Source organism: Bidens hawaiensis, unplaced genomic scaffold, assembly GCF_021521415.1.
Source record: "Bidens hawaiensis isolate Kalapana, Puna unplaced genomic scaffold, B.hawaiensis_p1.1 tig00038020_1, whole genome shotgun sequence".
In the NCBI taxonomy this organism is placed as follows: Eukaryota; Viridiplantae; Streptophyta; class Magnoliopsida; order Asterales; family Asteraceae; genus Bidens; species Bidens hawaiensis.
In genome coordinates this window covers 49,964-77,345 of record NW_027505517.1, presented here as the reverse complement: position 1 = coordinate 77,345, position 27,382 = coordinate 49,964, and the positions used below count along the sequence as shown (strand labels likewise).

The 27,382-nt window shown below is 35.5% G+C and overlaps 1 protein-coding gene across 1 annotated transcript; it reads left to right on the top strand.

The window, feature by feature from the left end:
• The first annotated feature begins 15,906 nt into the window (after positions 1-15,906).
• On the top strand, positions 15,907-18,446 carry LOC143613692 (UDP-galactose transporter 1-like). The gene is made up of 5 exons (XM_077087332.1): positions 15,907-16,061; positions 16,170-16,419; positions 16,493-16,700; positions 17,547-17,778; positions 18,018-18,446. The coding sequence occupies exons 1-5, from the start codon at positions 15,951-15,953 to the stop codon at positions 18,237-18,239; spliced, it is 1,023 nt and encodes a 340-aa protein (XP_076943447.1). The 5' UTR covers positions 15,907-15,950; the 3' UTR covers positions 18,240-18,446.
• Positions 18,447-27,382: the final 8,936 nt, after the last annotated feature.

Below are 27,382 nucleotides of genomic sequence, written 5' to 3'. Positions count from 1 at the left end.
AGGAAATTATACATATAACCTGAAACACAAAGAAAAACATAAATTTTGATTCTGCTAGGAGCAAACCAGGCATGTGGAATGAATAGGTAAACATTGTAAACTATAGAGAATATCGTGAATGCTTGCCTCTGTATGGCATTCCAATATGCAATCTTCTATACTAAACTATATATATTGGGAATATTATCCAAATAATATACATTAAGACACCCCCTCAGTCGTAGCAGAAAGCGGATGAACGCAAAGACTAGATTTAAACTTCAGAAAGAGTGGTCGAGGCAGTCCTTTAGTGATGATATCGGCATACTGGTAATCTGCTGGCAGCTTGGCACATGAAGAATGTAAGGCCCCTGACCCGGGTGCCCTACTTTCACGCTGGTTGGGTTTACTCATTCACATAATTCGTAAAATCAGAGTTAATTAAAACATTTCGCGGAAATAAACGTCATTCATTCTTACATAACATAAACATCTTGTCTTAAAATAACAAAACATAAGTCTTAAACATAAAACATAAACGACACGGGGTCCTCTATATAGCGATGTCAGTTGATGTGGTCTAAAATATACATATTATTATATAAATATTCCTTACTTTTAATTACTTTTGAGCCAAGTTTTTATTGAATATTATTAATATTTGGTTCACATGCGAGTTTATTGGTTTCAAGTGACAATGAGCTAAAATGGAGCACTTTTCCTAAACTTGAGATCGACAAACGAAGGGTCAAGCATATGTTATATATTACTAACTAATTATTATATGTAGTATCCTTAAAAAAAAGAAAAAGATAATAATAATAATAATTCATTCATGACGGTGGGACATTATGATTTTGATTCTTTTTACTTATTTATTTATGTATTTTCTTTGCAAGTCAATGTCTCGTCAAATTTTGTGACACGATTATGTTTATTATTATTATCTTTTTATTTTATTAAGCCCACAAAAAAGAATTATTGAAAGAATGAAGGCCCACTAGTTGGGTAGGTCTAAACGAGTCCACAAAAGATTATTTAAGTTTTTTTTGACGGCATTATTGTGGGGAGAGCTAGAAAATAATCGGCCGCCACTTGATATTATAATTACTATTCTCTTGGAGCGAGGGCAGCTTGATTGAAACAGGAAGTGTACGCAACAATTAAAAGAAGACTTTGAACGGAAGCTAGAGATTATTATTCGTGGCTGGGAGAGCCAGACGCAATTACATCCTTATTATTTGGTTGGATTTTAATATTTTTATTATGAACTTGGGTGTTGAACCAAATTATTTTATTTTCTTGAGCATGATTATTGGCTAAAACCATTTAGTTGCTTAGGCTTTGAATGAATATTTGTTGAGTTTTGGTTTGCTTGTCGGTTTTATTGGTTATTGGTGTTGGACTAATATTACTGTAATAGACTTTTTGATGCTTTTAAGATGAATATGCGTACTTATTATTAATTTACTTTTATTCAATTGTTCCATATGTGTCTTTGTGAATGTCTTTCATGTGTAGACGCATATTAGGTTACCTACTGTGTGTTCGTAACTAGTTTATGGTTTATAGTCAACATAATCCATAGGAACTAATTTTTTGAGGGTTTAGAGATTTTAAGTGTTCTACCTATCTTGAGACTGAGAGGTAATAGATAGTTGGGGTTGTCTTATTCATTAGGCGGTTTGAGTATAGATTACACGAGAGTGGATTTCCCCCTTATTTGTCTTTTGATTTTTGCTATCATAAGTCTTTTTGAACACCTTTAGGTTACTCCTTACGTCCCTTACACTCCCGGATGTATTGTGATTAGTGAGACTGAGAGGTGATCTAGTCATTAGAGTACTTTAATATTGTTGGAGAGACTGAGAGGTAATCCAACCAACCGATTTGCGTCATACGTCCCTTAGGTATTCCTTTTAGGTGACACCCAGAGAATGATCAGGGATCCACTAGGATGTCTAGGGCGTCGTATCTTTAGATCCCGGTTCCATCACAGTTTCCATAGCCGATAAGCATCCAAGATTCACAAATAGGATTTAAAGCCTAGGTAACGTCTTTCTTATTAGTGTTTTCCTCTAAGTCTTAGACTTCTAAGTTTAATTTATTAATTCACTTTAGCTTAATTAATTAGTCTAAGTAATAATTAGTTTTAAAATAAAATAAATAAAAGTCTAAAAACAAATCTTTTTCTTTATTATTCATTTATTTAGCTTTTAGAATCTAGTTCGTTAATTTAATTAGTGTCTCTGGGGTTCGATATTCCCGAACTTCCCATAGCTATTCTACACCCGATAGGTACACTTGCCTGTTGCTAGTGGTTTGGTTTAGGGAATTCTAGGTTTTTATTACTCGTTGTGCTAGGTTGATCTATTGCATTATTTTTATATACCACTTTTAGTCACATCACCTGTCTTCCTCGTATTGCCACGTGTCCTCATCAAGCAACTTGTCTCATTCTACTTACCTGCGTGCATACTAAAAGTCAGCTACGCTGAGTGAGTTCTAGTTAATTAACATATATTACATTCACTTTCTTACCAATATACGTCCGAAGATACGTATTAATACTTACCTGTTCGTCTATCATTCAATCATACATACATACATTCATACATTCATACTTCTTGCTGACCACATACCTCAGATACTATAAAGATCGGGTCCTCACTTACCTTGGATATTATAAGGGTCCAGACCCTGCATACCTCGGAATTAATAAGGATCCGGGGTCCTACATACCTTGGATATCCTCAGAGTCCAGTCCTACTTACCTTGGATATTATCAGGGTCCAGTGTCCTACATACCTCGGTTATTATTAGGGCTCGGTGCCCTCTAACATACCATTCCTTTCTACTTTCGTTATATTTTCTTTCTACTTCTTTCAATCATAACTAATATAACAACTACGTGCATACTAGTTAAACAATCCATATCATTCACATTCATACGCAAACATATATCTAATATACACTTACCATTTAAGTTAAGTGTATAAGTCTAAACACATCGCAGTATGCACACAGCCCCTAAAACATAACACATAAAAGGGGCTAGAACTCACCTGGATCCTGTTACGTTCACCGTTAATAGTAATTCCCTTCCTGAGCTGTGCGTGGCTAACTGTTTAATAATGTACACATATTAATCCTCTATAATCACTTGTCATTCATTTTCTTAAGTTAACAGGTTTAACCTTTTAAGTTAACCGAAACGACATGTATCCTTCTTTAACCGTTCATATTAATTTAATATACTTTAAATCCTCATTTATCGCCACTATATATTTATTATATCCACTTCACTATTATTAACTCATGTCATTGATGTGTTTATGAATTAACGTCGTTAAGTGAGTTCGGGTTCGTGTCTGGTCTACACCTAACTTCATTAGAGATTTCACTTCGTTAACGGGTGGGCTCTTGTGTTTGGTTCATCTTCAACTCACATTCCTTTATTTGGGGCGGGTCACGGGTCTTTAAACGAGTCGGGTCGCGGGTCTCACTCGGGTCAGGTCTCGGGTTTGGGTCCCATTTGGTTTCTTATCATATTATTATTATTTGTTTATTCCTTTTACTTTTATTATTATTATTATTATTATTATTATTATTATTATTATTATTATTAATAAGATAAGCATTCCCCACCACCCATTTCCTTATAACCCAACCCGTTACAACCCCCTACCCCCTCACCTTCACCCTTTCTTCCTTCCTTCTTTCTTTTCTTTCTTGCCGGCTTCTCCCCTTAAATTACGGCCACCACCGCCGGCTACTCATACCATCCCACTGCCACCTGCTCCGTCTCCCCTCCCAGCCACCACGACAATCATTTCGCACGGTAAGAATATCGCACGGGATGCGAAGCATGTTCCGTCAAGGATTCGCTTGGCGAATAGTTCGCACGGGATGCGAATATCGACGGTTCGCATAGAAGTTTCGCATCGGATTTCCATAGCCGGAACTTCGCATTGCATTCACTTCGCACGGCCGGAACTTCGCATCGCATGGGATTCGCTTGTCGGTTTTCGCCTAGGGATTTCTTAAGGGTTCAGATATGGGCTTAAACTTGTGCACCCCAGACCTGTTTGGGTTTTGTTTTGCGCTATCCGGTTCGATCCCCCTTTTAACTCGAGCCGAACGACTTGGAACTCGAGTCTCGTTGAGCCCCGTTTTCCCCAATTTATTATCATTATCATATGTATTTTACCATGTTTCATGTTATTGTTATCATTAGATTTGTTGGAAGCTTGAATGTATCGGTTTGTTTTTGTCGGTTTGCTTCGGCTTGATTTGGGTTCAATTACAGTTCATTTTGGGTTGGTGAAAGCCGTTTAGGCTCGGTTCGTCTCGGTTCCATTTCCATACTTTGTTGGCTTGTTTATTATTAACAATGAGACGAGATAAAGGAAGGAAAGATAAATCTTTAGATGTTTAAACTGTTGGACTCGTTATGCCCAAGACACATATTTTTACTGATGTGGCTAGTATGTCATGATCCAAGTCAGGTCATACCCAATAACAAGCTAGACAAACACCAATAATATTTTTTTATATATGATATGATCATAACAAATGAATATTAACACTTGAATTATTTGGAAAGGGGTTTCCAAATAAAATGTACTTGTGAAATAAATCATATGGGTGATTTATATTTTGAGAGAAAGCATGTTACCTACAATATGTTATTGTTGTGTATGACACAATATAAGTGTGTATAACACAAAGCATTGTGTATGACACAATGCAAGGTACATATATATATGGAAAGTATGAAAATAATAAAACAAGAATGGAAGGAGGATGCCCCCCCCTCTCCCTCCCTTTGCTTATTTTATTATTATCTTTCAACTAGTGGAGATATGCAATGCTTTTGATTGGTGCCTTGGGTGGTGCCATAATTTTGAAAGACTACTTGGTTCTTTCATTCATTTTTCTCATAACAACACACATACAACATAAGAATACTTGAGAAAAAAACTCTCTCTACTCCTCTCTTCTTCTCTTGAAGGGCCAAGAGTAAGAACAAGTACACTAGAGGAAATATCCTCTACACCCATTCTTCTCTTCCTCTCTTTGGACGGCCAAGGAAAAAGGAACCAATGAGAAGATACAAGTGTGGAAATCGTAGCTACAAGTGGTGTTTGTTGGAATGCTTGGGGTATGATAGCTTGAGGAGCTTCATATTCAAGTTCTTGCCTTCTTCATCATCATCTCCATCCTCTTCCTTGGATTTGAAAGGTATTAACATGCATGTACTTATAGTGACATGCATGTGTTTGATAGTGTGTATTTCGTATTTGGATCCGAGTTTGGGTTTCGCATGTGTAAAATAGGTTTTATACATATCACATTAACAAAATTTAAAACTAATTTCCGCTGCATTTTTGGTAAAATAGGGATTTTATCACTTTGATAATCGTGTTAAAACCCAACAATGGCATCAAGAGCCGCTTATACGGATGCATGCTTCATTAGACCCAAAATATTTTCGGGTTTATGGTGGGGTTTTACCATATGGCCGAAAATTTTGGGGGTTTTGGTTACCCCATGGTTTTTCAAGGTTATACTTTACATGCATGTGGTAATCTTGAAAAACTAAGTCATTTGGATGATTGATTGTGTTGTTTGGACAAAACCCAGAACTTTCGGTTTTGTCAAGTTTGGCTGAAAGTTTTAGGGAAAGTGGAACCATTTTTGGGTCATTGTGTTATTACATATTTGGATGTGTAATAGATGTTCATAACCTAGCCATGGCCTTGTGTTTGGTTGAATGTTTGTGTTGTGTTATTTATTCATTCGATATGGTTGTAATTTATTTGGGTTGTGTAATCTATTTACACATTTCAATTGGTTTGTAATAATAAGTAGATTAGATGCATTTCTTTTACTAGAGAAAAATATATTAGGATATATTTTTGTAAAAGAAGATGCAAAGGAAGAGATCCCAAATAAAATGGATGGAGACCACAACACGGGGGTAAACACTTGGAGCATTTGGATGCGGGATCAAGTGGGAGTTCACCGACACAAGCTTGTGTCCTTTTGAGTCCCTTAGGAGAGACTTTTTGACACACTTGTCTTCGGTCAACAAGTGTGGTCAACATTAGGAGGCTATGGTTATGAACTTGTGGTTGTATGTTTTATGCTTGTGTGGTTGATTTACTTTTGTATTGTGTTAATGCAATGTGGTTTGCTAACAACTTAAAATCAACTAGCATAAAATTGGTTCCTTAGAAATCATTAGGTAATAAAAATTGATTTTATTAAAGGCTAATGATTTCATAATAAAAATGGGTTTTATTAATAGGAAATTTGAAAATGGGTTTTTTCAAATAAGTACCATACATTTGAGTGCATGCAAATGTAAGGTACATAAAAAGTTTTCCAATCTAGAATTTTGAAAACTAAAATCCCTTTTATAAAATAAGTTGAACACCATCCTTTTATACGACACTCGAATCACTTGGGAACTTGGTGTGGGATAAAGGTCACCTAACCGCATTAGAGGAAACTTGTGAGTTGAGGTGGGTTTGCCATATTTTTGGGATAAAGGCCACCTAACCATTTGTATGTGTAAACTCACACGTGTGTGTAAGTAGGACGACTTAAATTATAAACCATGTGAATAGGGTCACCGAAGCATGGCGTACAATGGTGTTGATGGGATTAAACATGCGGGAACTAAGCATGAGATGCTTAACCGATCCCATAAAACTAGAAGTTGCAAAGGGTTGCAATCGTCAAAAGTTGACTACCTTGTTAATTTAAATAGTAGGATAAAGGTCACCTAACTACTATTTGAATGTAACGTTGGGTTCTAGATTTTAATCATTAATTGTCTTGGAGACATAAAAGGGTATTAACGATTAAAATAATTGATGTCAAAAATACTAAAATTGAGCTTTGTGATGTTGTAGATGGCCGCAATCAACAATCTACCTAACGTTATTATTCCACCCGTTAATAACCTATCACTAAGATCTATTCTCGATAAGGATCCGTCTAAACTATACCAACTTTATGGATTGGTATTGAAACTTGAGAATCTTTCTCAAGCAAGAAAAGAAATACTACGTATTAGAAGATCCAATTCCCGATGAACCTAGCATTGACGATGCCGAAGACCATAACAATTGGGTTAAGCACAATGAGGATTCGGTGCAAGTTTCTTACCTCATGTTGGGAACTATGATTCCCGAGATTCAAAAGGATTTTGAACTTCATGGGGCATACGACATGATCACCCAACTTAAGGAAATGTTCCTTACACAAGCTAGGGTGGAACGCTTCGAAACGGTTCGAGCGCTTCATGCATGTCATATGGAAGAAACCCAATCGGTCTCATCATATGTACTTAAGATGAAAAGCCATATTGATCGTCTCGAGCGACTTAATTGTCGTGTCTCAAACGAGTTAGCCACGGATTTGATCCTAAATGGCCTAACTAAAAGGTTTGAGACATTTGTTATGAATTATAACATGAATGGATGGGACAAGAGCATTGGTGAGCTTCATGCAATGCTCAAAACGGCCGAGACGGGAATGGGTATAAAGGTTTTACCCGTTCTCACGATCAATGAGGGAGGCAATAAGAAAAGGCATCACCCGGAACCCAAGGCAAAGGTTGCCAAAGATAAGGGATAAGTCAAGGGCAAGTTCAAGGGAAAGGCTAAAGTGGAACCACCCAAACCAAAGAAGCTAAAGGTTAGCTCGGAGGATCCGTGCTTTGGATGTGGGAGATAGGGCATTGGATGAGGAATTTTCCAACCCGTCTCAAAGAGTTGAAAGCTAAGAGGGATACGGGGCAAACCTCGGGTACAACTTTCATGATTCATGTTGTACCAATCAAGCACCAAGAAACTCAAAATGGATTTGAGTAAGACTTATCTTTGGCATTGTCGCCTTGGTCATATAAACAAAGACCGCATACATACACTTCAAAAGAATGGTCTTTTGGAATCAAGTGAAGATGATTCATTTGATAAGTGTGAGTTTTTGTTTACTTGGAAAGATGACCGAGGACCCCTTTAGTGGAACAAACAAAAGGGCAAAAGACTTATTGGGTATCATACATTCGGATGTATGTGGTCCTTTTAAGACAATGACAAGGAATAGTGAAAGATACTTCATTACTTTTATCGACGATTATAGTCGTTATGGGTATGTGTACTTGTTAAGACACAAAGTGAAGCCTTTGAAATGTTCAAAGTCTTCCAAAATGAAGTACAAAATCAACTCGATAAAACCATCAAAGTACTTCGTTCGGATAGAGGAGGTGAATACCTAAGTGATGCTTTCCGAGATCATCTTAGGAGTTGTGGGATCATCTCACAACTTACTCCACCCGGAACACCACAACATGATGGTGTGTCCGAAAGGAGGAATCGAACTCTATTGGACTTGGTTCAATCTATGATGGCTAGAAGCACATTACCTCTATCATTTTGGGGTTTCGATTTGCTCTCCGAGGCCCGTATTCTAAATATGGCCCCAACCAAGAAAGTGGACAAAACACCTTATGAAATATGGAATGGAAGGGTTCCATCATTGTCATATTTAAAGGTATGGGGTTATGAGGCTTATGTCAAGAACAACACCCAAAACAAACTTGAAAGTCGATCCACTAAGTGTATCTTTGTAGGATATCCCAAAGACTATGGGATATTAGTTCTACAACCCAAACGAGCAAAAGGTGTTCGTTGCTCGAAAGGCCGAGTTCTTGGAAACTAAGTTCCTTATGGAAGGTACTAGTAGAACGGTGGAACTCGAGGAGGATCGAGAACCACAAGCCGATACACGTTTGGTTGACACTAGCAATCAACAAGAGGATGTTGATAAGGATCAAATGGTTGATCAAGACACGCAATACGTTCGCAAATCCGGTAGGATTAGTCGTCCACCCGAAAGATATGGATTTTTCATGGATGGATGCTATGTGGTAGATTCGGATGAACCCACCACATACCGTGATGCAATGTCACAATCCGATTGTGACAAATGGCTTGAAGCCATGAACGTTGAGATGCAATCCATGCATGACAACCAAGTATGGGATTTGGTTGTACCACCTCTTAATTCCAAACCGGTTGGAAGTAAGTGGGTTTTCAAGAAGAAAACTGATATGCATGGAAACTTGGATACTTATAAAGCAAGACTTGTAGCAAAAGATTTCACTCAAACTCAAGGGGTTGATTATGATGAAACTTTTTGTCCCGTAGCAATGCTAAAGTCTATTAGGATATTGTTTGCCATAGCCGCACATTATAACTATGAGATATGGAAAATGGATGTCAAAACCGCTTTCCTTAATGGGAATTTTGAGGAAGATGTCTATATGGTTCAACCCGAAGGTTTTGTTAATCCACAACATCCTAATAAAGTATGCAAGTTAAAGAAATCAATCTACGAATTGAAACAAGCATCTAGAAGTTGGAATCACCGTTTTGATGAAGAAGTTAAGAAATTTGGGTTCATCAAGAATGGTGATGAAGCTTGTGTGTATAAGAAAGCTAGTGGGAGCATCATTACCTTCTTAGTATTGTATGTTTATGACATACTACTATTTGGGAATGACATTCCAACCATGGAGGGGGTAAAAGCATGGCTTGGAAGTAGTTTTTCAATCAAGGATCTTGGTGAAGCCGCCTATATTTTGGGAATAAAGATCTATAGGGATAGATCAAGGCGGTTGATAGGTTTAAACCAAAGTGCATACATTGACAAAATCTTGAGGAGGTTCAAGATGGAGAACTCTAACAAAGGTTTGGTACCTATTCAAAGAGGAACGATATTGAGTAGGTCTCAATGTCCAAGCTCAAAGGATGAGCAAGAGAAAATGAATGGAATCCCATACGCATCGGCTATTAGATCCATCATGTATGCAATGGTATGCACTAGACCGGATGTGTCAAGCACTTTAAGCATGAAAAGTAGATTCCAACATAATCCGGAAAGTAGCCATTGGATGGTGGTTAAGTGTATATTGAAATACCTTAGAAGGACTAAGGATATGTTTCTAATATATGGTTCGGGTGAGGACGAACTCGTTGTAAAGGGTTACACGGATGCGAGTTTCCAAACCGATCGAGATGATTCTAGATCACAATCGGGATATGTTTTCGTTATGAATGGTGGGGCAATCTCTTGGAAGAGCTCAAAGCAAGATGTGGTAGCATTATCCACCACGGAATCGGAATACATCGCCGCCTCATTGGCAGCTCAAGAAGCTGCGTGGATTAGAAAATTCATTGCCGACCTAGGGGTAGTCCGTACCATTCAGGACCCTCTAGAGATCTTTTGTGACAACGAAGGTGCGATTGCTCAAATCAAGGAACCTCGTGCACATCAAAAGACGAGGCACATTGAGCGGAGGTTCAACTACATAAGGGATGAAGTTGAAAAAGGAAAGATATGTATTCGCAAATTTCACACCGATCAAAACATTGTGGATCCACTGACGAAGCTCCTTGAAAGGCCAAAGCATGAGGGTCATACTTGTGCCTTAGGACTTCGATATTCTAGTGATTGGATATGATCGAATTTTGTATTTGGATATCGGAACAATTGTTATTTGACTCATTCATATGATTATGGTTTACGATTATGACATTTTGAGTTATGTTCCATTTTAGCATGTTTAAATCCGTGAATAAGTTACTTATTCTAAATGTCCGTAGTCGCTCATATTTGTGGGAACAAATATGAAGGCAAGACTATTATGAACTTGGATTGGTGGATATTCATGGGATATGAATATAGAGCAAGGGTTGCTGCCAAGGTTCATAGATATTTATGGGTTATAAATATTGGATTGAACCGCTCTCAAATGTTACTACATGGAATCCTTGTGATTGATCATAAGTAAATTTAAGTAAAGGCGAATATCATAGTATCCTCTGACCCGAGATACATATTGGGTCTTGATATTCACCAAGTATTATACTTTGACTTAGTTATTCGCTGCTCATAAACTTGACAGTACATAAGGCTAAGATCAAGTCTGGTACAAGGTGATTGTGAGAGACGTATGTAGTCAAGAGGGGAATTGTCCCTCTTATTCGTTGAGAGTGAGATGTCTAAGGCCTGAAAAGTAAAATCAACAAAGAATGATCACTATGTGTCTCTGGATTTGACATGACATCTGAGGCAAAAGGATAAATGATAGATGTACTAAATCATTTCAAGTAAGGGACTTGAAGGGGATGATGTTATTGAATGGCACTTCGTCATGCATATTAGGGGTAGTAAACCATAGTTAGGCGGTATTTTCTACTTGCATCAATCTTCTATTTATCTTGTGCAAGTGGGAGATTGTTGGACTCGTTATGCCCAAGACACATATTTTTATTGATGTGGCTAGTATGTCATGATCCAAGTCGGGTCATACCCAATAACAAGCTAGACAAACACCAATAATATTTGTTTATATATGATATGATCATAACAAATGAATATTAACACTTGAGTTATTTGGAAAGGGGTTTCCAAATAAAATGTACTTGTGAAATAAATCATATGGGTGATTTATACTATGAGAGAAAGCATGTTACCTACAATGTGTTATTGTTGTGTATGACACAATATAAGTGTGTATAACACAAAGCATTGTGTATGACACAATGCAAGGTACATATATATTTGGAAAGTATGAAAATAATAAAACAAGAATGGAAGGAGGGTGGCCGCCCCCCCCCCCCCCTCTCTCCTTTTGCTTATTTTATTATTATCTTTCAACTAGTGGAGACATGCAATGCTTTTGATTGGTGCCTTGGGTGGTGCCATAATTTTGAAAGACTACTTGGTTCTTTCATTCATTTTTCTCATAACAACACACATAAAACACAAGAATACTTGAGAAAAAAACTCTCTCTACCCCTCTCTTCTTCTCTTGAAGGGCCAAGAGTAAGAACAAGTACACTAGAGGAAATATCCTCTACACCCATTCTTCTCTTCCTCTCTTTGGACGGCCAAGGAAAAAGGAACCAAAGAGAAGATACAAGTGTGGAAATCGTAGCTACAAGTGGTGTTTGTTGGAATGCTTGGGGTATGCTAGCTTGAGGAGCTTCATATTCAAGTTCTTGCCTTCTTCATCATCATCTCCATCCTCTTCCTTGGATATGAAAGGTAGCTTTAACATGCATGTACTTATAGTGACATGCATGTGTTTGATAGTGTGTATTTCGTATTTGGATCCGGGTTTGGGTTTCGCATGTGTAAAATAGGTTTTATACATATCAAATTAACAAAATTTAAAACTAATTTCCGCTGCGTTTTTGGTAAAATAGGGATTTTATCACTTTGATAATCTTGTTAAAACCCAACATAAACATACCTTGAAGATTGGATGGATTAGGACTTGAATGGACAAAAGGTGAAATAGGTGCATAGGGGTTTTTTTTGTTGTGTATGTATGTGTGCCAATGATTGGGAAATTGATGGTGGAATGATAAGGATTAGGGTTTTAATAGGCAAATCCCAAAGGCTTTTGGCCCATAATCTCACCCAAGTCCATTAACCCCTCTTACTCTTATCCATAATCGATATATTATCTAATTAATTTAACGACTTCTCATGGCACGATAATTAAAATAACTTGTAACACTTTATTTATTATTTATTATTTATTGGAATTAGGGCGTTACAAAGAACACGAACAGAACCAGCACAGACCTTTTCTCTAACAAAATGAATATCGATTTCCATATGTTTGGTGCGTTGGTGTTGGACGGGATTACCGGATAAATAAACAGCAGAGACGTTATCACAATAAACAATAGTCGCTTGACGAACTGGGACATACAGTTCTAGCAGTAGGTTATGTATCCAACTTGTTTCTGCGACAACATTGGAAACACCCCGGTACTCAGCCTTGGCACTAGATCTGTAAATGGTAGGTTGGCATTTTGAAAAACAAGAGATGAGGTTGGTACCGAGAAAAACACAATAACCCGACGTAGAGCGTCGTGAGTCAGGGCATCCTCGCCAATCAGCATCAGCGTACATAGTGAGTGAAACATATTTAAAAGGGAGGATATGAATGCCATGATCGATGGTGCCTCAAAGATAAAGAAGAACCCAACGTAAGAAGTGAAGTGAGGTTCCCTTGGGGCATGCATAAACAAACAGATTTGCTGGACCGCATATGGGATGTCAGGTCTAGTGAATGTAAGATACTACAAAGTGTCACACCCCGACCAAAGGCGGCAGAACATGCCGGGCATAACGTGTTGATTGGACAGTAGCTCAAAAGACACTAATTAAAGTGACAATAATTATTTAATTCATTAACATCAAAACAAGTACACAATTTCAAATAATCAAATCAAATACATATTTTGAATAAATATCCTAAGGCCAACTAACTATCTTCGATTTTGATTACATCAAATACTTGAACATGTAGCATGCATAAAAATAGAGTTTGTCAATATGAATATTGGTGAGAATACATAAGTTTGAGTGTAGATATATATAGATAAAATCAAAATTCATATGTTAATGATAAGCATTACAATTCATATGAAAATATAAACAACTAAATAGATGTGGAACCATTCTTATTGATACAAAATCAATGTACTTGGGTAAATGTATGATCATACTATATAAGAATAGATGAGGATGAGATACCAACCACCAAACATAAAATAAACATTTAAGCACATAGAATATAATCATAGAGCATGCAATAATCACACATAAACATATATTGAATTGTCTTTTGAATAGATGTGATAATAAAACATGAGTAAAAGTGAATAAGGTACATGCTACCCCCAAAATATAAAAGATGGAAAAAAAGGGGTATGTAAACTCACCTTAACGAGTGGATTAACGAAAACGAGATGATGATATAAATTAACATAAGAACGGTCGAGTTCCTCGGGATACGCCAACAAAAGTTCCTAGTTGTTAAAGATAATATTCATTAATTATAACGAAATATTAACAAGACTTATAACGAAATTGGGATTTGATTGGGCTTTAAGTACCAAAAATATCATTGGTTTAATTGTCGTAAATTTGTAAAAAAAATACACTAAGGGTATAAACCATAAATTAATATGACAAGACATAATGGTTACAAATCGGTTTAAAAGTATTTTAGAGTCTATATGGTTTAAATCAGTTGCTTAGTGATCTGAGCGGTCATTCGACGGTTTGAGTTTCTAGCATGGCAACGAGGAAATCGGGAAGACACGCTGCGAAGCGGGAAAACATCCATGAGACGTGGAAACATAAATATGAATTTTGAATTACGTAAATTATTTTGATAGTAAAATCCATATGGTGCTAGATTGTCGTTGGAGTATCTATGAACCACCATGGGTTTTCGTATTCCAATAGCAATCAAGTCAATCTTAAGAGAAAAAAAATACTTTTTCATAAACAAGTTTAAAATTGAAATATCCAGTACCCACTTAATATGAACAAGGAAATCGAATTTAAAATCGAATGGTCATGTATCACCATGACTTTTCGATTTTTCAATTGAAACCATAATATAAACATTGAATCTTGGAATCACACGTTGCATGAACCACCATAACTTGTATGCAATTATAAGAGTAGAAGTGCAACCATTTTCTATTCACAAAGGAAAGTGGTCACATTTAACGACTAAAAGTGATGGTTCGTATGACGTTTGGTGTGGTATGTATTGGCCTAATAAGTTCCCCTTTCCGAACCCTCCAGGTAAGCAACCAGGTCCTGTGTCTGATTAGGATTTATACGCATTGCTTATCCTTAGGTTTATAAACCTTGGTGTTAAGGGTTCGAAAAATAAGTGTGTCCCCCTTCCGGTTACTACATACCCTTCACGTAAAACCATCTTTAAGGTGAATGAAATATCGAAATATCAAAACATGAATTTACTTAAACATCACAAATTTCATTGAAAAACCAAAAGATTATAAAATTGATTAGGCATAAGCCTTAGAGTTGTGTGTGAATATGTGTATATGCGATGTTATAAAATATCATAGCTTTATTGAAGCATATGAATAAAAAATATGCGGGCACGTAGCACATAGGGTATACATATAGTTGGGGCCCTAAAAATAAACTATAACTATAATAGGTCGTTATATCTAACCACCTATATTATGTTTTTGCTACTTATACTTAATGAATTTCTCTAATTTGAGAGATATGTCTCGTGAGTAAATCGAATGAGAAACTACCTGAATTGGGGCGTTTCAACAATCTTTACAATTTCCTCCAAAACCACATTTTTGATCTTGTAAAATTGTGTTATTATACCAACTGGCCGTAAATAATATACATTTTGGTCACAAATCAAGTTGTTGATTGAATTGATATTAATCAACCATGCTGTCAAACTCATTTGAATAATTGTTGCTCAAAACCAATTAAGTAAATGAGTCGAGTTAACTCAGGTCATTTAAATTTCGAGTTGAGGGGAGCCCACACGTTTGCCTCGCTCATTACCTCGTTCGTTTGGCTCGCTTGAGTAAGTAAACCATTAAGATGGCCACTTTAACAGACGAAAACAAAACAACTTTCAATACAACCTAACAACTTTACCTGAGGTTGTTATCTTCGGATCTCGTATAGTTTAAGTGCTTCCCCAGACAAACTTCAGATCCCGTTTATATTACAATATGATTGGTTCTTGGATCTTAAGAATACAATTAAACGGGCCTGATTTGTTTGCTCCTATGTGGATGAACATAAACCGCATAAGACCTACAATATACGAATTAATCCCACCAGGTTGCCTACAATAGTCGGGTGTGACCCACCCGAAGTAGAAGTAGAAGTAGGGTAGGGGTGGCATGAAGAGGAAAAAGAAAAGAGAAAGCCTAATAACATAACAGAGCCAAATCCACAATCATAATTATAATCATGTTGATTACAAAATCATCCTCTTTCACTTGGGTATAGATATATAGATGTTTTAATTTAATTTAATTTAATTTGGATCTGAAATAATAATAATAGTAATGGAGGAAAGCCGATTGTGTTCATGGAGTGTCTTCCGATCCGTATTCGCCATCTTCCAATGGTGGACTTTCAATGTCGCCGTCATCATCATCAACAAATGGATCTTTCAGGTTTCTTTTCTTTTTTTATTTATTTATATTTCTAGGGTTGTATGAGTATTAGACTGAAATAGGCCATACAGCCCAGCCCTTATCTTGTAAATCTTTGTTCACTTTCAGAAACTTGATTTTAAGTTCCCTCTGACTGTGTCATGTGTCCACTTTATCTGCTCCTCAATTGGTGCCTATGTGATGATCAAAGTGCTAAAAGTCAAACCGCTTATATCCGTCGAACCTGAAGATCGATGGAGAAGAATCTTTCCAATGTCGTTCGTGTTTTGTATCAACATAGTTTTGGGAAATGTCAGCTTACGCTACATCCCTGTTTCGTTTATGCAAACTATCAAGTCGTTTACGCCTGCAACGACAGGTTAGATGAATAATGAAACGCACAAATATTATTATATTCAAGCAGGTGTTTGATGCTAAATCATTTGGAACAGTCATTTTGCAGTGGGTGGTGTGGAGAAAGTACTTCGATTGGAGGATTTGGGCTTCTCTTGTTCCGATTGTCGGTGGGATTCTTCTTACTTCTGTTACAGAACTTAGTTTTAATGTGTTCGGGTTTTGTGCTGCTTTGTTCGGCTGTCTTGCCACGTCAACAAAAACGATTCTTGCAGAGTCTTTGCTTCATGGTTATAAGTTTGACAGGTATTCTTTATACTTCACTGTTTACCCCTTCAATAACCATTTTTACTTATGCTTATGGCTTGATATGTACATGTGTTTATCTGGTTCTTGTGGTGCTTTGCTTAAAATTGGTTTCCTTGAACACCCTCTTCACATATTTAATTATATGCGTAGTTGCATATATACATACAAACTTGCATAAGCATACATATGTATATGTGTGTGTCAGACTTATCTTAACGTTTCATCAAATCCAACAAAAATGGGATCCGTCTAATTCTTCATTTTGTTGGTTATGCTTTCTTGTGACTGACTAATGGTTTTGCGTAATTCCTGTTGACTTCTAAATTCGGAAAGACCATGCAACTTGTGAAAAAATGAAAGTACAAAAATGTAAAGTTAGATTATTCTTAAAAGGTGAGACCATTTATTGATATATGGTTTTAATTTGTAATGCCATTTGTCTACGGACTAAGATCACATGTATGCTCATCATCTATATCTATATATATACAAAGCATGCGTGATTTGGGAAAATATGATATTTTACAACTTTTACAATTTGAGGATTCTGCTTGGTGCAAATTTCATGTACAAATAACGTTACTTTCAGTACATTTTCTACCTAGGATATACTTATTAAATCAATTATTAAGGCCATGCATTATAAGTTTAAAATCAAATAAGGGCCCAGTTAACATAAAAGACTGATTAATGTTGAAACATTATTTGATTATAAACTTACACTCCTCATGATTTTCAAAAGTAAGTTCTTTAACATAATGGCTGATTAAAGTTGAAACATTATATCTTTGGAGTCGATAGTTATTATGATTTATGCCTAATGCTGATGTTCTATTTTGACAGCATAAACACGGTATACTATATGGCACCATTTGCAACTATGATATTAGCAGTCCCCGCACTTCTTCTAGAAGGAACCGGAGTTTTACAGTGGATTCAGACATATCCCAATCCTATGTCGGCCTTCATAATCATTATTGGCTCAGGAGTAACCGCCTTTTGCCTGAACTTCTCCATATTCTATGTCATTCATTCAACAACCGCTGTCACTTTCAATGTTGCTGGAAATCTTAAGGTATTCATTTACCAAATCCTCTTAATCCACTTTACATCTTTTAGTGTTGGTCAAACGGGTTGGGTTGACCCAAATGGCCAAAACGCCTTTTGTTTGTAAAAATAAGAATATAAATGTGTTCATTATGATTACCAACATTAATATAGTTTTTTTAAATAAAATGATTTTAGAGGTTTACGCGGTTTTAAAGTTGACCTGTTTGATCTGTTGGAACTAAAGATGATTTGTTGTCTGTAAAGGTGGCATTTGCGGTTGCATTTTCATGGATGATATTTAAGAACCCGATTTCTCCAATGAACGCGTTTGGGTGTGCGATAACACTTGCGGGATGCACGTTTTACGGGTATGTTAGACACAGGCTTGCTAACCAACTACCGGGAACTCCTCGTACTCCGCGGACCCCACGTTCTCGCTTGGAGATGACTCCACTTGTAAACGATAAAATAGATGATAAAGTTTAGTTTTGTTATGTTATCGGTGTTTAGAAATACATCATCATTTACTGTTGAGTTATGATGCAGTTTTTAGAGATTATTTGAGCCTTTTGAGAACATGGTACACCTTATAGCGCTTTTGCCTAAAGACTTGATATCTGATTAGTATGTGTTTAGCAGAATGATATGATATAATTTTGGCATCTATTAATCTCATTTTCGTGTTACTGTTTACTGACTCGATATTCTATGAACAATGCCTGAATTCAGACGCTGAACATATGTGTTGTGTTCGTATGTGCAAAGCATGGGAATCTTTGTTCCGGTTGAAACATGAGAAGAAATGATCAGCATTGCAAAGTATGGGTATGAATCGTGTTGGGTTGACGAATCATTCTGGAAAAGGCCCGTGTATTCTTTTGTGGCAAAGACTAACCTGCGTACAGTTAAATTCATGTAAACATGACATGTTTAACTCATTTTGTCTAAACCGAGTCAAACAATTTAGTGGGCTATAATCAACTTTTTAAGCGTAAACAGGTTATATAGGCGGTTAAACAAGGTTGTGATTGGTTGACAAGTTGATAATTGGATGGCGGTCGACTTGTTTAATTTTATTGGTTAAACATGCATGTTTATTATGGTTATTTTTTTATATAACATAATATAGTATTTAATTATTTTTATCTTAATCTTATATATAATAATATTTATTTTGTAAATTTATGTTTATTATGTTATGTATGTTTGAAACTCAGCTCAGGGTAGTTTATTAACACAATTTTAGACTCGGGCCCTGACTCAAGCTCTCTTAAGCTCGACTCAATTCCAACTTTTAGCAAGCCAATCTCGAGTAGTTGATGAACGGATGGGCTTCTTTATACCCAACACGCCATTGTTTATAATTTGTGTTTGGTGTTTTTGATTGCGTCAAAAATTGTTTTGGACCTACAGTCCTAGAGGTGCACAAATCGGGTTTTTCAAATACCCGGGTTCTGGTATGGAACCGGGTTCGGGTAAGACCAGGTATTGAAAAATCGGGTATTTGTAATACCCGGGTCGGGTTCAGGTCCGGGTATTGTCTCTAAAAACTGTACCCTATACATCGGGTTCGGGTCGGGTATAGAACCGGGTTCAGGTCCGGGTAATGAAAAACATGCGTTTTGTTTTTTTTTTTTTTGGGTTTTTTTCCGGGTAAAGATTGGATTTTTTTAAGGGGTTACAATTTTAGGGGTATTTTCCGGTATTTTTCATGTATTTTTCGGGTAATTTCGGGTATTTGAAAAACCAAGTATCGGGTATTGGAAAAACCTGGTTCCGGGTATGGAACCGGTTCCGATTTTCGGGTATTATCGGGTATAAATCGGGTCCGGTTCCGGGTACGGGTTTTGGTACTGAAATGCATACCCTATCCGTACCTTATAGGTAGGGTCGGGTACGGGTTCAGGTATTAAAAATCTGGGTATAACAAAAATCGGTTCCGGGTATTTTTTTCGGGTTCGATTCTGGGTTCGGGTTTTTTGTGCACCTCTATATAGTCCTATACTAATCTTAATTTGCACGAAGCTGGCTAAAACATGGGCTACTTTTAGAGCTGATTTGAAACCTGTTTAAGGTCTGGGCCCAATGGTCATTTTAGGAATAGGACCGTGCCTGGTTTTCTAAACATATATTAATTAAAAAAAATAAAAATTTATATAATTTAAAGATGAAAATGTCGCTTTAACGTAAGATGTTTAGTTGTTGGCATTTTATGTCAAATGATCCTTCAATCAGAAGGAATATTATATAAAAAGCAAACTATTATAGACCAAATTCCTTATGATCATTTATATGCATGAGCGCTAATGAATCAAGTGGCTCAAGAGTTATTTTATATGTAATTTGTAATTTGAGTAATAGAAAAAAAAGACACATAGTTGATTTAGTTGGGTTGGTATCCACGCAGCCTCTGCATTAAACACTAAAGTTACCCGAGTTCGTATGCTATGCTCATCATTTATTATTTTTTAAGTAAAACAAGTAGATTCTGATTAAAAAAAAGTTGATTTTCAAGGAGCTCATCTCAACCCAGGCCCTCTACACACATTCTACTTCATATTCATTGTCTCATTTGCTATCCTAATCTCTCATCGCCACACCTGCTTGTCAATCACTCGCCTCTCGGGTATTTGTAATCATTTATGACTTCAAAAACAATAATAAATTACGACTAGCTTGTTAGGAATAGGAATGAAATCTTTAGGACAATAAAGACTTCTTGATAGTTCAACTCAATCAAACTTCATCCTTTTATCAAAAATTAATAAGTATACATTAAAATTTCATGGTGGATTTTGATATTTGCTTCACTAACATAGTAACATGTTAATCTTTAAAATTGTCAACTGGTTAGATATTTATTTATGATTATTATGTTGACACTTGACACTAGTGCTAATGTGCTATCAACATCATTGGATAATAAGGTGTGTGATGGAATCTTGAAAATGATATTGTTTAGGAGTTTATTGCTACTCACATGATATCCCGTCCCCTTCATAGCAAACCTAATTTAAAATAGTACATTGTGTTCTCGATTTTTATTACTACATAACAATAGCTTATGCTATTGGATTATTATTTTTATTATTTTTTACTTTTATTGTACTTGTTAGGCTATTGTTCGGGTAATTTTGAAATGGAATTCAAATTCGAGTTGAGATAACCTTTAAAATCATCTAAACAATTAGGTATTGTTCGGTATGAAAAATCAAAGGCGGAATGATATAGACCCTTGCGAGATAATGAAAAAACACATGTGATTGGTTACTCAATAAAATGGAATCACTTATCTCATAAGCAATCTCATTTCAATATATATATTTTTTTCATTTCATTTCATCCTTCACCACCACCATCACCAGCACCACCACGGCAACCACCTCCTACCGCCACGATCACCACCTCTGGTTGCCACCACTACCTCCGGCCACACCACCACCACTGATACCACCACCTCTGGCTGCTAGCACAGGTGATAAATTAGACCTTCTCTAGAAAAGGTATACAACAAAACTAAACTAGTGCCAACTATTACGTATATTAAATAATTAATAAAATATATTTTTGCTAGGATTTAAATGAAAAGTTTACCATACCTACATCATATTTTTGTATTTTCATACATCTAAAAGATTTTCATCAACTTTTTGTCACCATATCAATTTTAACCTTCATACTTCATACAATCAATTATTCAAAACACTTACTAGTTACTATATTCAAGAAACCCTACACATGTATATTTGTGTATATTACTATGTTCTTTAAATAAAAAACTTAAAAATACAAATCCAACACATGTGTCACATGAAAGCCAAGACATCTATGTACCACCCTTGGACATTAATTTCATTTTATAAATATAATAAAACCTTTACATATAGTATCCATATATGAGAACACCTTAATTTGTCTTTACTAACCAACACATCTTAATTCCATGGATATCCGGCGACCCACCCGCCGGAGCAAGTCTTATTCCTTCTCCGAAACCATCGCCGACGACCCTCCGACCCCACTCCACTACCTTAGAATCCCCTTCTCTTGGGAACAATATCCCGGAATCCCCAAAAACACCAACAAAAACAATGAATCAACACAAAACCTCCTCCCTCTACCGCCATCAAGCCACGTGGCTACTCAATCTCCCGCGATGAAGAAGTATAGAAGCAGCCGGAGTTTCAACAACGACCCATTTTTAGCGGCTTTTGTTGAGTGTTCAAAAGATAATAATAATAATAATAATAATAATAATAATAATGTTGAGATGGAAGGTGGTAAGAACTCAAAGCGATTTGTGGTGAGCATGTATTCGTCGTGTAAACGAACATGCGCGGTTTCTGAATCGATTGTTTACCGGCCACGATCGGCTTCGGGTTATATTTTAGCCGATGATGAAGGTCTAAGGGTTGCTAAAAGTAAGCCATGATATTATTATGTTCTACATTTTGTGAAGTTTTTAGGATGTTATCATGTATTGGTAATTTTTGTATAGAATTTGGTAAATGATTGTGATAGTTTGAAACAAAGTTTTTTTTTAGTATGCATTTGAATAAAAACCTATCTTTGGGATGGTTTATGCCACTATTTTATTTTGGTTTGAATATGACAAGTGATGATCTAATGTTATTTTTACTTGAGTTGTTCTTTTAAATATGCTTGTTTAAACGGTAACAGTTGATACGTAAATAGCACATAGAAACAAGTATGAGATATTGTAACACATAAAAAGAATTTTATCGGAGTTATTTGATACAATTATATATGTTATTTTTTTAAAATTCACTTGTTAATTTATCAGTAGTTAATGCATTCTAAACTAATTATAATAATTTGATGTCACGTATTAGTACTTGATCCGACCTAACTATGATGCTTCCATAATAATGAGAAAAGACAAGTATGTGATTGATTAAAAAATCCAAACATACACCTATATATGTTCCTTTGTCTTTTTTATTTATTTATTCAATAATGCATTTTAAATTAATTTTAATTATTAATACACGTAGAGAGAGAGTATGCAATTTTTTGTAATTTTCACATGACCAAATAATGCATGGGCTAAAATATTGCATGTGGAGGAGTGGAGGACCAAGAGTTCACAGCTCCACATGTTCGTTTTGTAGATTTCTCCCCTACCGGTCCAAAAAACAATAATATATAAAAAATATTATATTTAATATATAACTTATTTAATAGTTTAAGGTTGATGGGTAGCTCAACGAAGGAAATCTAAAATGTTTGTGATTTTCAATTCAATCATGAGAGAGTCCGGGTTTTACCACCAATGAATCTTCAGGCGTGTGGAGTTTCCTCGTAACTAGAGATAATTTGGAGGCACTTAAAGGCTTCGTACGGCCGGGTTGGACAGCTGTCGGTGATCTTTTGCCGTTAGATCACCCCGTACGAAGTACCTAGGCATTATATGTTTGTTGGCCATTAAAAAAAATAAAAGCAGTTTAAGATTCGTATATATAATTGAATAATGAAGTAAAAGACTATAATAAAATAAAATATTAAATTGCTTTCATAGTTATCTTTTAATGCTTATTTATGAATAAATTTCGAATTGTAACTTTTTTAGGCTGAAAACAATTGTATTTTTAGAAGACCTTTGTGTATTGCATTTCCTTAAAAAGAAGTAAAAGTTTTATGCATTATTTTGAAAGGATAAATTTTTTTATTGGATTTCGTTTTCTTCACATTAGGTATTAATCGATCTACAAAACTTTTAAGGGGTTGTAGACTTGTAGAGTAGTAATCACTTAATTTTTCTATAGCAGACGTTTCAGTTTTAATCTTGTTTTTACTAGTTTCCTATATAACTCTTAAAATTCACCCGCCCATCACAATCGAGGGTTCTATTAGTTTTTAATAACGGATTTTCATACTTACCAAAAAACTATCTATCAATTAATGTACATGATATAATTAAGCATCAAATTCTTGTTTAAGCATCAAATTAGTTTTTAAAGCAATGTTAACATAACATTTTTATTTGATTTTTAAGATTTCAACTTATTTGGGTATTTAAATTAATGTAGCTTATGTTATGTTTAATTAAAGAAATTTAGGTGTGTTACAACCGTTCAACATTTTTTTGAATAAATAAATAATAAAGTTTAACAATTTTAAGGCATATCTAGCATATGATGTAAATTTAATGGAAGTATATACGATTTGGATTGAGAGATAGGGACTGTACAAGTTGCATGTATTCATTAAACGATTAACACTGCATCACCCTTTGATATTTATTACTATGGGTATGAGGGTGATAGTTTGTTTTTTTTTTTTTTTTTTTTTTTTTTAATATGTTGGTACATGTCGTTTGTGACTTATTAAAGTGGCCTTTTTCTATAATAAAATAATATATCTTTATATTTTAAATATAATAAGGAACCAGAAGTATTTAACCCATGCGTTGTGACGGGAACATGACATGAATTTGGTCGGCATCGGTTCGAACGTTCAGCTATTTACTTTATTAATACATACAAAATTGAGTTCTACTTTTATTTTATAATTAAAATTTAATTCAAAAAATTTAAATACAATACTAAAAAAATAAAACATGAACCAGCATATAAAAGAACAAAAGAGAAAACAAAATATAAAATAAATGTATGACACGTCTTTAATGAACCAACATTAATATGTATTATAACTTGTAGTCTAGTATGTGCGGACTGGAATAAGCAAGGTCCGGGCCACACCTACACCACATTAGAGAAACCAACCCGGACCAACTTGAGAACGCAACCAACTAACTAATATTCGGTGTTTGCCAACTAGGGATGAATATAAAACCAAATTAACTTAATCGAAACCGAAACTGAATTAATTGAAAACCGAGCCAAACATTAATCGATAGTTAATTTTTTTATTTATTTTTTGAATAACAGATTTTTGGGTTTTGTTTTGGTTAACCGTTTTTTAATAACCGAAAATAACTGAACCGAACCGATTAACCAATACTTTTATCTGTAATAATCATCTTCTTCTAATGATATATATTACGTTCTAATACTTCAAAATGATATTTATCCAACGTTCTTTGAACATTGTATTTTTGATCTTAGGCATTTCATTCCATTAGTAACATATATTAATTCGTTTCAAATGACAGTATCTTTAAATTGGATTTATTCTCTTATACAGTGGCTTTGACAGTTAGCTCTTCACCTAGTAAAACTTAAAATTGAGTTCATGAGTAATCCTCTATGTATATTTTGGAACTAATATGTATAACCCAATTGCTTATAATGTTCATTGTTTTGATTTTAGTAAAATTCTTAACGAAGGTCAACAACAATTTAGCTGTGTTAAAAGTTTGGGTTTAGCGGCTAATTAACTGAACTGAACCGATTGACCAATAATAAGCAATTAACGAAACCGAATGGTTATTGTTCTTTAATATACCCAAAGTGTTCGGTTATGGTTTCATTTGTTGGGTTGCAAGAAATGTTATGCAAGTGCAAGTTTTGAGGCTTGTGTTAGAGCATTCACGTCCCTCTGTCATCTCTAAATCCAAAATTATACTAAAAATCATTATATTTTCCATCTTTTTAATTTAATAATACTTTTTTATACATTTATCATTATTCTTTCTCTCTCTTTCACTCGCAACTGCTTTAAACAAATATTAAAAAATTATAGGGGGTAAACAGTAGCTTTTCAAATATACTTTCTCATCTACTCACAACACCCACCCTAAACCACTTCTTATATTATAAAAACCGCACTCACAAAATTTGATGATTAACATGTGATGCTCTTAGAGATGTTCCTTTTAAGGCTTTCATCCATCCCTACTAGTACTTTGTAAATTAGCCGTGTACAACCTCTAAAGTTACAGCAGGTTGAGGTTAAAGCAAGCACAGCAATTAAGTATTTAAACAGTTCAAACAAAGCAAAACCCTTTTACACGAAGTATTGAGAGTCGAGAGGCGATATATGTGTTATGTTTAGGATAATAGGACGAACTTTATCTGTGATACGAGTCTTGTTGAGGGTGGTTGTGACATTTTGTCTTGAGATGTTAACTCACTGTAAAGCGCATATTATTTATGTATAATACCAAGCTGACATACGGATCGCATCATGTTGTTAAACCAAAGCAGATAAATTGTAACGCCCGTAAATCTCGTTAATCGGCTCGATCGTTTATAAATGTTGGTCAAAAAGCCGGGGTTTCATCTTTCTAATTTAGAGTCTTGTAATACGTTTTAAAAGTCCGTTTGTCCATCTTTTTTTCCCAAAACATCCCCTCTTACGGCTTAAAGTATTATACTAGTATGTAACACCCGACATTTTCGTTTATCGGCATGCACGTTGTAGAGTTTGTATATTTATCGGGCTTGACCCGGCATTCTCCCGGGAGCTCCTTGCAAACCTCGTAAACGTTCTCACTTAACTTTCCACCCAAGTTGTTACATACTTCAATTTGGAGGGACTTGGATGTAACTATTTTATATCATAAAACAAAAGAAAACTCAAACCCTAAACCTATTTGCAGCCGTCGGACCTGAACCCCCCCTGCTCGTTTTTCTTCTGCCTAGCCAAGTTTCAGCCGTGAAAACTTCAATTCCAGGTCGGTTTTATGATTCCCCATGTCTTTTACACCTTAATTGATCATATGAACGCGCTTATTGGTCGTTAAGATTGAGTTTTCATGATAACAGCTTGCTGACAGATTCGTATACGTTTATTGTAGGGTCTGTAACGCGATGTTAATCCACTGTTTTTGATCGATTCTTGATTCCATGACGTTCTACTTTGAGTCTAGTTTCCAGAAAGGTATAATACGTAATTTTTGGACGAGATTTGAATAGTTTTTATGAATTTATAAAATCGAGTGTCAAAGCTGATGCGGGATGACGGATTCTGGTCTGTCTTCCCGACGTCATAACCTTTTTTCGACAAGTCCAAATTGGTTGGTTCCACTTCTGGAAGTTAGTGTTTTGAGTTAGGAACCAAACCCAATTGGAATCGTTTAATTTGGTTCGGTAATGAATTTTATAAAAATAAAACCATTTTGTTGCGCGCTGAAATAGCTGCACATACCTTTCTGTGTTGGAAGAATTTTTATGATTTTTGTGTCCAATAGAAAAATATAATAAAAATATTTTTATAAACCTAAGACATTTATTAAAGTCTGGTAAAAATTTAATAATTTAATTCAAAGGTTATCCTATGTAATTAAATGCATCTTCGCATGCTAAAATCTGCACGTTTTACTCGTTATTAATCAACAAGTTCGTTTTAGGCTTAACCGGTGGTTTTAGTTAGTTGAAAGGTTTTAGGGGCCTTGGGCCAAAGTGTTGGGCCTTGGGCCAAGTTGTTGGGCTTGAACGGCCCATTAGGCTAGAGTGTTCTTACAGTCTAGTTTAGTAACGCGTTGCGTATAATTTACAGGCCCTTGCTTGTAATTGTGCACTTAAGGATTTCCTAGCTCATTGCAGGTGTTCGGTTGATTCAGGTGAGTTCATGATGCCCTTTTTACTCTTTTACGTTTTGGGCTAGCATACACACCGAAATACAATTTTAAACGATTTTACTCGTTACAATGATTTGAATAGTTTTACATGGTCTCACTCGTGATGGTGCATTTTGAAAGCTAT

Excerpts from the sequence above, each read along its gene's own strand:
- LOC143613692 (XM_077087332.1), top strand. The coding sequence starts at position 15,951 with ATGGAGGAAAGCCGATTGTGTTCATGGAGTGTCTTCCGATCCGTATTC. Across the intron at positions 16,701-17,546 it reads CATGGTTATAAGTTTGACAG|CATAAACACGGTATACTATA; the intron begins GTATTCTTTATA and ends CTATTTTGACAG. Across the intron at positions 17,779-18,017 it reads ATGTTGCTGGAAATCTTAAG|GTGGCATTTGCGGTTGCATT; the intron begins GTATTCATTTAC and ends TTGTCTGTAAAG.